General features: G+C 42.9%; 1 protein-coding gene across 1 annotated transcript in view; it reads right to left on the reverse strand.

Moving 5' to 3' along the window:
- The window catches only part of LOC132885450 (butyrophilin subfamily 1 member A1-like), a 192108-nt gene that overhangs the window by 33251 nt on the left and 146744 nt on the right, over positions 1-12113 (reverse strand). Inside the window, exons 6-7 of the mRNA XM_060920131.1 lie at positions 3427-3453; positions 33-59 (exon numbers count right to left, since the gene is read on the reverse strand). Coding sequence (XP_060776114.1) covers positions 33-59; positions 3427-3453 — 54 coding nt within the window. The remainder of the gene's footprint in view (positions 1-32; positions 60-3426; positions 3454-12113) is intronic.

A 12113-nucleotide genomic window follows, 5' to 3' on the forward strand; every position in this document is an offset into this window, starting at 1 on the left:
TCCTGAAGATAAAAAGTTCAAATTGTTCTTACCTGCACACAACGATTTCTTTATAAACTCTGAAATACAAAATATTATTTTGTATTAATTTATCCAAATACAATTAGATTCAACAAAAATAACAAAATTAATTAATATGTGAGGGCGGCACGGTGGTGTAGTGGTTAGCGCTGTCGCCTCACAGCAAGAAGGTCCGGGTTCGAGCCCCGTGGCCAGCGAGGGCCTTTCTGTGCGGAGTTTGCATGTTCTCCCCGTGTCCACGTGGGTTTCCTCCGGGTGCTCCGGTTTCCCCCACAGTCCAAAGACATGCAGGTTAGGTTAACTGGTGACTCTAAATTGACCGTAGGTGTGAGTGTGAATGGTTGTCTGTGTCTATGTGTCAGCCCTGTGATGACCTGGCGACTTGTCCAGGGTGTACCCCGCCTTTCGCCTGTAGTCAGCTGGGATAGGCTCCAGCTTGCCTGCGACCCTGTAGAACAGGATAAAGCGGCTAGAGATAATGAGATGAGATGAATTAATATGTGAATAATATTTACACTACAGACCAAAAGTACAAAACAATGTACAAAAAAAAAAGTTTATTCCCATCAGTAGATTTTCTCTAAAAACACTGAATGTAAAGATAGGAGAGAAATATAAATATCATAATCTGTTCCTCTTACTAAATATATACAGTTCCCTCCATAATGTTTGGGATAAAGGCAGATGTTTTATTTGCCCCTGAACTCCACAGTTTTAAATTTGGACTCAAACAATTCACATGCGGTTAAAGTGCACATCCTCAGATTTTAATAAAGCAAATGTTTATCCATTATACAACCCCAATTCCAAAAAAGTTGGGACAAAGTACAAATTGTAAATAAAAATGGAATGCAATAATTTACAAATCTCAAAAAACTGATATTGTATTCACAATAGAACATAGACAACATATCAAATGTCGAAAGTGAGACATTTTGAAATTTCATGCCAAATATTGGCTCATTTGAAATTTCGTGACAGCAACACATTTCAAAAAAGTTGGGACAGGGGCAATAAGAGGCTGGAAAAGTTAAAGGTACAAAAAAGGAACAGCTGGAGGACCAAATTGCAACTCATTAGGTCAATTGGCAATAGGTCATTAACATGACTGGGTATAAAAAGAGCATCTTGTAGTGGCAGCGGCTCTCAGAAGTAAAGATGGGAAGAGGATCACCAGTCCCCCTAATTCTGCGCCGACAAATAGTGGAAAAATATCAGAAAGGAGTTTGACAGTGTAAAATTGCAAAGAGTTTGAACATATCATCTACAGTGCATAATATCATCAAAAGATTCAGAGAATCTGGAAGAATCTCTGTGCGTAAGGGTCAAGGCCGGAAAACCATACTGGGTGCCCGTGATCTTCGGGCCCTTAGATGGCACTGCATCACATACAGGCATGCTTCTGTACTGGAAATCACAAAATGGGCTCAGAAATATTTCCAGAGAACATTATCTGTGAACACAATTCACCGTGTCATCCGCCGTTGCCAGCTAAAACTCTATAGTTCAAAGAAGAAGCCGTATCTAAACATGATCCAGAAGCGCAGACGTCTTCTCTGGGCCAAGGCTCATTTAAAATGGACTGTGGCAAAGTGGAAAACTGTTCTGTGGTCAGATGAATCAAAATTTGAAGTTCTTTATGGAAATCAGGGACGCCATGTCATTCGGACTAAAGAGCAGAAGGACGACCCAAGTGGTTATCAGTGCTCAGTTCAGAAGCCTGCATCTCTGATGTTATGGGGTTGCAATAGTGCGTGTGGCATGGGCAGCTTACACATCTGGAAAGACAACATCAATGCTGAAAGGTATATCCAGGTTCTAGAGCAACATATGCTCCCATCCAGATGACATCTCTTTCAGGGAAGACCTTGCATTTTCCAACATGACAATGCCAAACCACATACTGCATCAATTACAGCATCATGGCTGCGTAGAAGAAGGGTTCGGGTACTGAACTGGCCAGCCTGCAGTCCAGATCTTTCACCCATAGAAAACATTTGGTGCATCATAAAATGGAAGATATGACAAAAAAGACCTAAGACAGTTGAGCAACTAGAATCCTACATTAGACAAGAATGGGTTAACATTCCTATCCTTAAACTTGAGCAACTTGTCTCCTCAGTCCCCAGACGTTTACAGACTGTTGTAAAGAGAAAAGGGGATGTCTCACAGTGGTAAACATGGCCTTGTCCCAACTTTTTTGAGATGTGTTGTTGTCATGAAATTTAAAATCACCTAATTTTTCTCTTTAAATGATACATTTTCTCAGTTTAAACATTTGATATGTCATCTATGTTCTATTCTGAATAAAATATGCAATTTTGAAACTTCCACATCATTGCATTCCGTTTTTATTTACAATTTGTACTTTGTCCCAACTTTTTTGGAATTGGGGTTGTAGTTTTACCATGTAGAAATTACAGCACTTTTTATCCATACACACACAAGGCACCATAATATTTGGGACACGGGGCTTCACAGGTGTTGGTGATTATTCAGGTGTGTTTAATTGCTTCATTAGTGTCGTCACCTTTAGAGTCGTCTTTTACTGTTTGTCAGCACGAGGAACAGAGTTGTGCCAATAAAAGTCAAGGACACGTTAAAAGGTCGAGAGACGAAAATAAAACAGTGAGAGACATCGGCCAAACTTTAGGCTCACCAAAACCAACTGTTTGGAACGTTCTTAAGAAGAAAGAGAGAATGGGTGAGCTTAGTAACCATAAAGGGTCTGGTAGGCCAAGGAAGAGCTCCACAACTGATAACAGAAGAATTCTCACCATCATGAAGGAAAATCCCCATAAACCTGTCTGACAGATCAGAAACACTCTTCAGGAGGTAGGTGTGGATTTGCCAGTGAAAAATGTCTGCAGAAGACGTCATGAACAGAAATACAGAGGCGACACTGCAAGATGCAAACCACAAGTTCGCCACAGAAACAGGAGGGTCAGGATAGTTTAGTAAAAAGTGATTAAAGGAGCCTGCAGCGTTCTGGAAAGAGGTCTTCTGGACAGATAAGAGCAAGATGAACTTGTCTTAGAGTGATGGCAGGAGCAGAGTGTGGAGGTGAAAAGGGACTGTCCAAGATCCAAAGCACACCACCTCATCTGTGAAACATGGGCCTGTATGGCTGCCTCATCTTCACTGATGATGGAACTGCTGATGGCAGCAGCACAATGAATTCTGAGTGCTGTAATGTCCACATGGTAAAACTCAGGAGGATAAAAATACCCTTTATGAAAATCTGAGGATGTGCACTTTAACCACATGACAATGGTTTGAGGATAAATGTAAAATTGTGGAATGCAGAGGCAAATAAAAACAATATGCTGTCCCAAATATTATGTATCTAATTTCTCTACTCACAATTTTTAACAAATTACTTTTCACAAAGTCAGATGTCCTTACCGTCTTCCACTCTCTGTCTCTGCAGCTCTAAAAAGAGAAAAAAGTTCAAATTAGAGATGAGACATACCTGTAGGATCCTGTTTAATACACTGGTATTGTTTCCCATGGTGTCAGTTGTATGTGTTGAATAAAACCAGATTTCACTTGACTGAACTTGAGATTTCTACTTCATGATTATACATTTTATAGAGAGTAAAAATGTGGTGTTGAACACATGAATGGGTTCATATGGATAATATTATATACACTATATGGACAAAAGTATGTGGACCCCTGACCATCACACCTCCTGTATCTGAGCTTGTTGGACGTCCCATTCCAAAACCATGGGTGTTAATATGGGGTTGACATTGCGCATAGTGATCTGAAGCTTGTGTGCAGCTGTTGGCCATCGAACCCCATTTCATGAAGCTCCTGATGCACATTTCTTGTGCTGATGTTGCATCCAGAGGCAGTTTGGATCTCTGTAGTGAGTGATGCAGCAGAGGGTTTTTCTGCACTCCGTGCTTCAGCACTCAGCAGCCCTGCTCTGGGAGTTTGTGTGGACTATCACTTCGTGGTCAAGCTGTTGCTGCTCCTCAATGCTTCAAAATAATAGCACTAGCCCTATGTTCACATTAGCATGTCACAAGTCACTCATGTCACTTGTAGTTTGTCTCTTGTGTGCATGGAGCGAGCACTCCTGTTGTCGCCGGTGGGTGTGTACCATCCATTCAGCTCCAATGAAAAGGAGTCCTGAACAAAATGTAGACTACAACACACAATTTACTACAAGATATGATTTACTTGTCTTTAAAATATATTTTTTCAGTTGAAACATTGTATTGAAGTGGAAAAAGTGAGGAAAATCTGGTTGCGTGTTGTATGTTACATAACATGCACATTTGTATTAGCTATTAGCAACACACGCTAACTGTAATACCTAGTTACCTCGCCCCCTAGTGGGATGGCAAGGTATTGTGATCACCCTGTCTGTCTGAGTCTCTGTGTGTGTGTGTGTGTGTGTGTGTGTCCGTGTCCCCCACCCCAGATTTTCGCTCATAACTCAGCAACGACTGTACGGATTGACATGAAATTTGTTGGGCTGATGCATCATGATCATAGGAACCCATTTAATTAATTACATTGTGGTGCAAAGAAAAAAGAAAAGAAAGAGTATTTTCACATGTATATTTTCCAAACAATTCTGCTTTATGAGAAAAGAATGAGCTATGATTTGTTTTGATCTGTTTAATAATACTAGTGCCGCACTGCCTGTCTTTAATGATGCCCTTGAAAATTGATAAAGCAATGTATTGTAACCCGACAAAAATTATATTCAGTTGGAGAAATAGAAGAAACAAATAAGAAAAAAAAAGTGCATGAATATAATCTGAATGACCCCCTTCTAGCCAAGAGGAAATCATCGTTATGCTGCGGGGGCGAGGTCTGCCATCTCTGATTGCCTTGTTTTCTTTGGAATGTCTCAAAACAGGTTTAATGAGAAATCATATATGACGGTTAAAATTAAAACATTCACAATAGCCGCCAAAGTATCATCATCACCTAGTTTTCGTAGCGGTTTATCGCAGTATGCAAGTTCGTTGCCAACTGATGCTAAGCAAAGATATGCAGCAAAGCTTCTGTACAACAGTGGCACCAAAGTTTTGCCTGATCCTTACGCAGTTACCGACAAATGGGACCCAAATTCAAGCACCTGGCCTGACCTTCGGCGATATCTACTGTATGTGATTGACACGCCTTCAATATACACAAAAGAATCAATGAAAGCCTGAAAGTCTCTTGATGCATACAAGTGTTAATTATTCAGTTGTTTTACTGAAATACTCATTTATATTTGCTTTTTGTGCCTAATAATAAAAAGACAAAGATTAAATAGGCACAATATAATCTTTGAAACATAAGTTAATGTTGTTGCTTCACGTGCACACCAAAGATATACAGTACAGTACTAAACTTCAGCAAGTTCTACATTTAGAATGCACAAACAGTGTTTTAAATCCAGGCTATGCTATTTATCTTCAAATACATATCATGAAAATTCGACCAATCTTCTAATGTCAAATATTTATACTGCAAAAAGTACACAAGTTTACCGTGAGTGCGTTCGCGGAAATGGTACTCGTGTACTGCATACAAATCAGCTGCTCGTGCATTTTTACTCATCTTTTGGTTGATATCTAAGCAATGTCATAGCACAACAAATTATTTATGATGAGGAAATTTTATCTAATATCATATTAAACTTCATCAATGACAAACATGGTGGCGCCCGGTGAGGCTGCGGCCAAGCCGGCTCCCTATAACAATGTATGTTTTTTGTTAAATGTACCGTCAAAATCGTCTTCAAGAATTGCGTACAACAGGAGTACATTACTGGGACTTAGGAACAACAACATTACAAAGGATTTGTCCGGAGTTAACTTCGCCACGGATCGTGAAACTCTTCTCGGTCTAGGAATAATGACCCAAGAAAACGGCCCCTCCGAGGCAGCGGGCTCCCCCTCCACCACCAGCCGAAACTGGAAGCAGCAGAAGCGGCAGTGGAGACTGAGCATATGCCGGAGGAGAAGGCGAGGTTGCCGAGCAGGCATCACACACCGATTGAAAAGAAACCCTCACAAAACAGCACTACTATTCTCCTATCAAACGTCCGCTCATTGGAAAATAAAATGGACTATCTCAAGCTGGATTTAACCACACAAAGAAACGTGAGAGAATGCAACGCGATCATCCTTACCGAGACGTGGCTTCACAACAACGTTCCGGACAGCGCCATTAAACTGGATGGGTTTACAACATTCCGTGCGGACAGAAACCATGCCAGCACGGGTAAATCTCGAGGAGGTGGTGTGTGCATTTACACAAATAACTGGTGTACAAACGCTGCAGTTATTACAAGTCACTGCTCAGAGAACATTGAGTTTTTAACCCTCAACTACCGTCCATTCTACCTGCCGCGAGAATTCAATACCATCAACATCACAGCTGTTTACATCCCCCCAGCGCCAACACAAAAGAGGTGCTCTCCATTCTGTACAAGTCTGTGAGTACACTACAAAACACACACCCGGACTCGGTCTGCATAATCGCTGGCGATTTTAATCAGGCCAATTTGAAATCAGTAATGCCACACTACCACAAGTGTGTGAACTTTGCAACAAGGGGAGAGGACACACTTGACCAGGTATACACCAACATCAGACATGCCTTCAGAGCTGTTCCCCACCCCCAACTGGGTTCATCAGACCATCTCTCTGTTATGCTAATCCCAGCCTACAGACCTCTGTTGACGAGAAGCAAGCCAACTGTGAAACAGATCAGGGCCTGCCCAGAGGGCTCCACAGCAGCTCTACAGGACTGTTTTGAATGCACAGACTGGTCTGTTTTTAGGGAGGCAGCCACCACCAACCAGGACATCAACCTCACCGAATATACAGACTCTGTAACTGGATACATAACAAAATGCATGGAAGATGTAACCGTCACCAAGGACATTACAGTGAGAGCAAACGAAAAACCCTGGTTCACCAGGGAGGTACATGAGCTCCTAAGGGCACGCAACGTTGCTTTCAAGTCTGGGGACAAGGAGGCCCTAAAGTCTGCCAGGGCCAACTTGCACCGCGGCGTGAGAGCAGCCAAGCGTGCATATGGACAAAAAATCAATTCGCACTTCACTGATATGAAGGACCCAAGATGCCTGTGGCAAGGCATCCAATCAGTCACAGATTACAAACCATCCCCCCCACCGTGTGAGGACAACACAGACTTCCTCAACTCACTGAACACTTTCTTCAGCCGGTTTGAAGAAAATAACACTACAACACCTACAAAAACCCCCGTCAACCCAGACAGCACAACACTTCAACTGGACTCAGCAGACGTGAGGAGGACCCTACTCAAGGTGAACCCCAGGAAAGCTGCAGGCCCAGACAACATACCCGGGCGCTTGCTCAGAGACTGTGCGAACTCACTCACGGAAGTCCTCACAGATATCTACAACATCTCTCTGAATCAAGCCATCATACCAGCAAGTTTTAAAGCTACCACTATTGTACCACTACCCAAGAAGTCACCAGCATCATCACTGAACGACTATAGACCCATAGCACTCACTCCCATCACGATGAAGTGCTTTGAGAGACTGGTTAAAGCCCACTTAACATCCACCCTCCCCACTACTCTGGATCCATACCAATTTGCCTACCGCCCCAAGCGCTCCACTGATGACGCCATAGCAATAGCACTCCACCTCTGCCTGGCTCATCTGGAGAACAAAAACAGTCACGCGCGGATGCTGTTCATTGACTTCAGCTCTGCGTTCAACACTGTCATCCCCCAACATCTGGTGAACAAGCTGAGTGAAATAGGCATCAGCACTTCACTGTGCAACTGGCTGCTGGACTTTCTAACAAACAGACCGCAGACAGTCAGAGTCGGAAACAACTCCTCAGTGACCACCATCATAAACACCGGGGTGCCGCAAGGATGTGTGCTGTCCCCCCTGCTGTTCACGCTGATGACCCACGACTGCTGTGCCAGATTTGAAATGAATCACATCATCAAATTTGCAGATGACACAACAGTGGTGGGCCTCATCAAAGACAACGATGACTCAGCATACAGAGAGGAGGTACAGCTACTCATCAACTGGTGTGAGAGGAACAATCTGCGTCTCAACGTCAACAAAACAAAAGAAATTACTGTAGACTTCAGAAAAAAACAACCAACACGCATCCCACTGATCATCAATGGCAGTGTAGTGGAGTCTGTGAAAAGCACAAAGTTCCTGGGAGTGCACATCACAGATGACCTCTCATGGACTACCAACACCACCGCCCTGGTCAAGAAGGCGCAGACATGACTCCACTTCCTGCGGAGGATGAGAAGAGCCGACCTCCCCACATCTGCACTCACCACATTCTACAGGGGTGCCATTGAGAGCATCCTGACCAGCAGCATCTCTGTCTGGCACGGCAGCTGTCTAGCTGCAGACAAGAAGGCGCTGCAGAGGGTGGTGAGGACAGCAGAAAAGATTATCAGGTCATCCTTACCAGCCATTCAGGATCTGTACACTTCACACTGTTCCAAGAGAGCGATGAACATTATCAAAGACCCCACTCACCCAGCACATAAACTGTTCTCCTTACTGCAGTCAGGGAAGCGCTACCGCAGCGTGCGGTGCTGCACAAGCAGACTGGGAAACAGCTTCTTTCCACAAGCTGTCAGACTCCTCAACTCACTGAGGAAAACTACATGAACATTCCAAAGATACCAAGAACATTCCATGAACATTTATTCACCATGCCCTTGCACCTTACCCTTCGCACCTTATATACTGCATCTATACTGCAGGACTCTACCTATACGACGACTGATTGTACTCTCTGCTGCTGCTGCTGTTGTGTGTGTGTGTGTGTTTTCACTGCAGTGTGTGTGTGTTTTACTGCAGTGTGTGTGTGTGCGTGTGTGATTTTTATCAATAGTATATGTATGCTTAGTTAAACTTGCACATTGGAGACTGGTCAAACGCAATTTCAAACTTCTGTGCTAACCCTGTTACATAGATTTTTGACAATAAAGTACACTTGAACTAAACTGCAAAACAAAATAATAAAAAATCATGTATCTTACCAGATATAAAGTGTCGAAAGCAAACACGGTCGTTGTCAGTAGGTTCCCACTTGTCACACTTAATTGCTGCGATCCAAAGCTTTCGGCGAGCTTCAGGTTTCTTTGGTCTGCGGTAAAAGCTCTTGGGATCATCTCATCTCATCATCTCTAGCGGCTTTATCCTGTTCTACAGGGTCGCGAGCCTATCCCAGCTGACTACGGGCGAAAGACGGGGTACACCCTGGACAAGTCGCCAGGTCATCACAGGGCTGACACATAGACACAGACAACCATTCACACTCACATTCACACCTACAGCCAATTTAGAGTCACCAGTTAACCTAACCTGCATGTCTTTGGACTGTGGGGGAAACCGGAGCACCCAGAGGAAACCCACGCGGACACGGGGAGAACATGCAAACTCCACACAGAAAGGCCCTCGCCGGCCACTGGGCTCGAACCCGGACCTTCTTGCTGTGAGGCGACAGTGCTAACCACTACACCACCGTGCCGCCTCTTGGGATCATTCTGATCAAATCTATATGTACAGCCGATAACACGACACTACCATAATTAATTAATGACCCAATAACTCCGATCGGCCATTTATAAATAGCTTCTTGCCAACCAAAACATCACGTGACCATTTCATGACACTCCCAGAGAACATGAATGGCTGCCTGTTGCTTTGTTGCTCGTGAGTGTGAACATATCTTTCCAGCTGACTGAGGCAAATCTAGCAGAGCAGAAATTTCACAAACTCGCTTGTGGTAAAAGCGGCATCCTCTGACAGAGCCGTGTTTAAAGCAGAGGCGTTGCCAGGATGTCATGCTTGGGTGGGCATTTGGTTTATTTGGGGGGGCAACAAATTACATTTCTTATTGTAGTGTATGTATGTGTGTATAAGTCCCCCATTTTCATGATCAGACGTGTTTCCCATGATTAATAGCGCATTCAGACGGGTATGAGCAAATTAATAGGACAAAGATTTCCTAAATGATAGTTGCTGGTGATTGGCTGAAGCAAAGTGGATAAAATAACATAATGGTGGGAAATCTGTACTGCTTGGAAGAGGTCTTGTTTATTGCTCTTGTGACATTTGCTACTTTTTATCATCATCGTCCTCACCATCATCATCTGCTTGACCCCAGGGAGTTGGGTAGCCCCACTGGGCTCTGAATCTGCTACAAATCCAGTAATGCAATTTGAACTATAAGATGTTTTGATTGAACTAGGTTTTGATTCCAGTAATTATCACCTACTAATGCTTCCAATTTCACAAATGGCCATTTTTAGTTCTTTACAAGAACAAAAATCTTTTGAAACTCTATTTTGCGTAATAATTTGGAACAGTCCATTTTTAGTTTTTTTTTTATTTAAAAAAATACAGTTAGCATTGGAAGGTTCGTTCAAAAACAGTTGATTTGTACACTGACGGTTGATGACTTGAAAATTAGGACAATTGTCATTTCTATTGACTCTTCAGAAAAATCAGTGAAAAAAGTCATTTGCATAATAATTTGGAATGTAGTGTAAGTTGAGATCCATACTCACACATAAACATTCAGAGGGTCAAACATGAAAAAAACAGACACATGAAAAAAAGGTTGGGCTTCATTATGCACCATATCTGCATCTAGTGATAAAAGGAAAGGACCTGTCATTACATGGACTTGTGTGATTAATAGAAGCAATGGAACATTTTTATATCAATATTTTTTTCCCTTTTTTATGAATACAAACAGAACTTATAGGCTGCAATATAGGTGTATTAAAGAACTATACCTACTAGAGAACAAGAATAGTGGAAAATTGCTCTCAGTCTAGTTAGATAAGTGATCAGTTTCTAGTGTATAACCTGGAATATCTACAGCAGGGGTCTTCAATCCTATCCACAAAGGGCCAGTGTGGCTGCAGGCTTTCATTCCAACCAAGCAGGAGCTACACCTGATTTCACTTGTTTAATCATTTCACCCTCGTCTCCAGTCAACAATCAAGTGAGCCTCCAATTTGGCTGTAATGAAAGCCTGCAGCTACACTGGCCCTTTGCGGATAGGATTGAAGACCCCTGATCTACAGTATTAGTCTGCGGTTAGATTTGGAAAATTCTAAAACAAATTCATTCATATCCAAATTCTTTGTTATTTGTTTTTCATGTGCCAGAATGACTAAATGTGTCTTCCTTGAATACAGCATTGTTCTTCGGAGAGGTGTGAGAATGCGAGTCAGAGTAGAAAAAGAGCTTTCACATGCAGCTGATGACACCAATGATGAGTGCGGTGACATACAGTTTATGCAGCATGGGGAAGGCCTCCTTGTACTGCTGGATGCATTTGCACACTTCAGAGAGGTTAGCATCTGTGCTTAGATTATTGACTAACAGTGTTTTTGCCACAGTAATTTCATTTTGTAAGCCCACATCATTAAGTTCCTGGCCTGCAAGCACTTGAAGTGGCTGTAGGAGAGAGGGGTCAAGAAAAGACAGATTTGGGCAGGAGGAATGATGTCGCCTTCATTAAGTCAACATTTTTTTGACAGAACCTTGTCTCCATTTCCACAATAGCTCTGTCAAGAATGTTGTACATAGCCCTTTTAAATGCCTGATTAGGAGCACTTGCTAGGTTGTTGGAGTTACCATGCCCTATACTTGACAAAATAATGCTACCATCAAGCTGGGAGTTAACTGTCCGTCTCCTTTTAGGTGGATTAGGAATGCTTCCACAGTGAGAGAAATGCTCCTCCCAGAAGGAGTCGCAACGTAACTCCTTCAGTGTACTCAGTGAGGCTGCCACCACCTCTCCTGCAGTGCATAAATCTACTGTTTGTGACTGGAGAAGTGAATTGGCTGGCTTCAGCGCACTAAGCACACGAAGGAGAAATCTACCAGTGTCAAAGAAGTTCAGGCAGTTCAGCTGGGTCAGAAGACCACACGCTTCTGTACAGAGGTCAAAAGGAGCAGTGTTATCGTCTGCTACCTCAGACAGAAGCTGCCTGATGGCATCCTCATTGTCAACAATTGATTTTGTGACATCATGATGACTGGTCCATCAGATTTCAAGGAGTCTTTTCAGTGT

The sequence above is a fragment of the Neoarius graeffei genome, chromosome 1 (assembly GCF_027579695.1).
Source record: "Neoarius graeffei isolate fNeoGra1 chromosome 1, fNeoGra1.pri, whole genome shotgun sequence".
Lineage (NCBI taxonomy): Eukaryota > Metazoa > Chordata > Actinopteri > Siluriformes > Ariidae > Neoarius > Neoarius graeffei.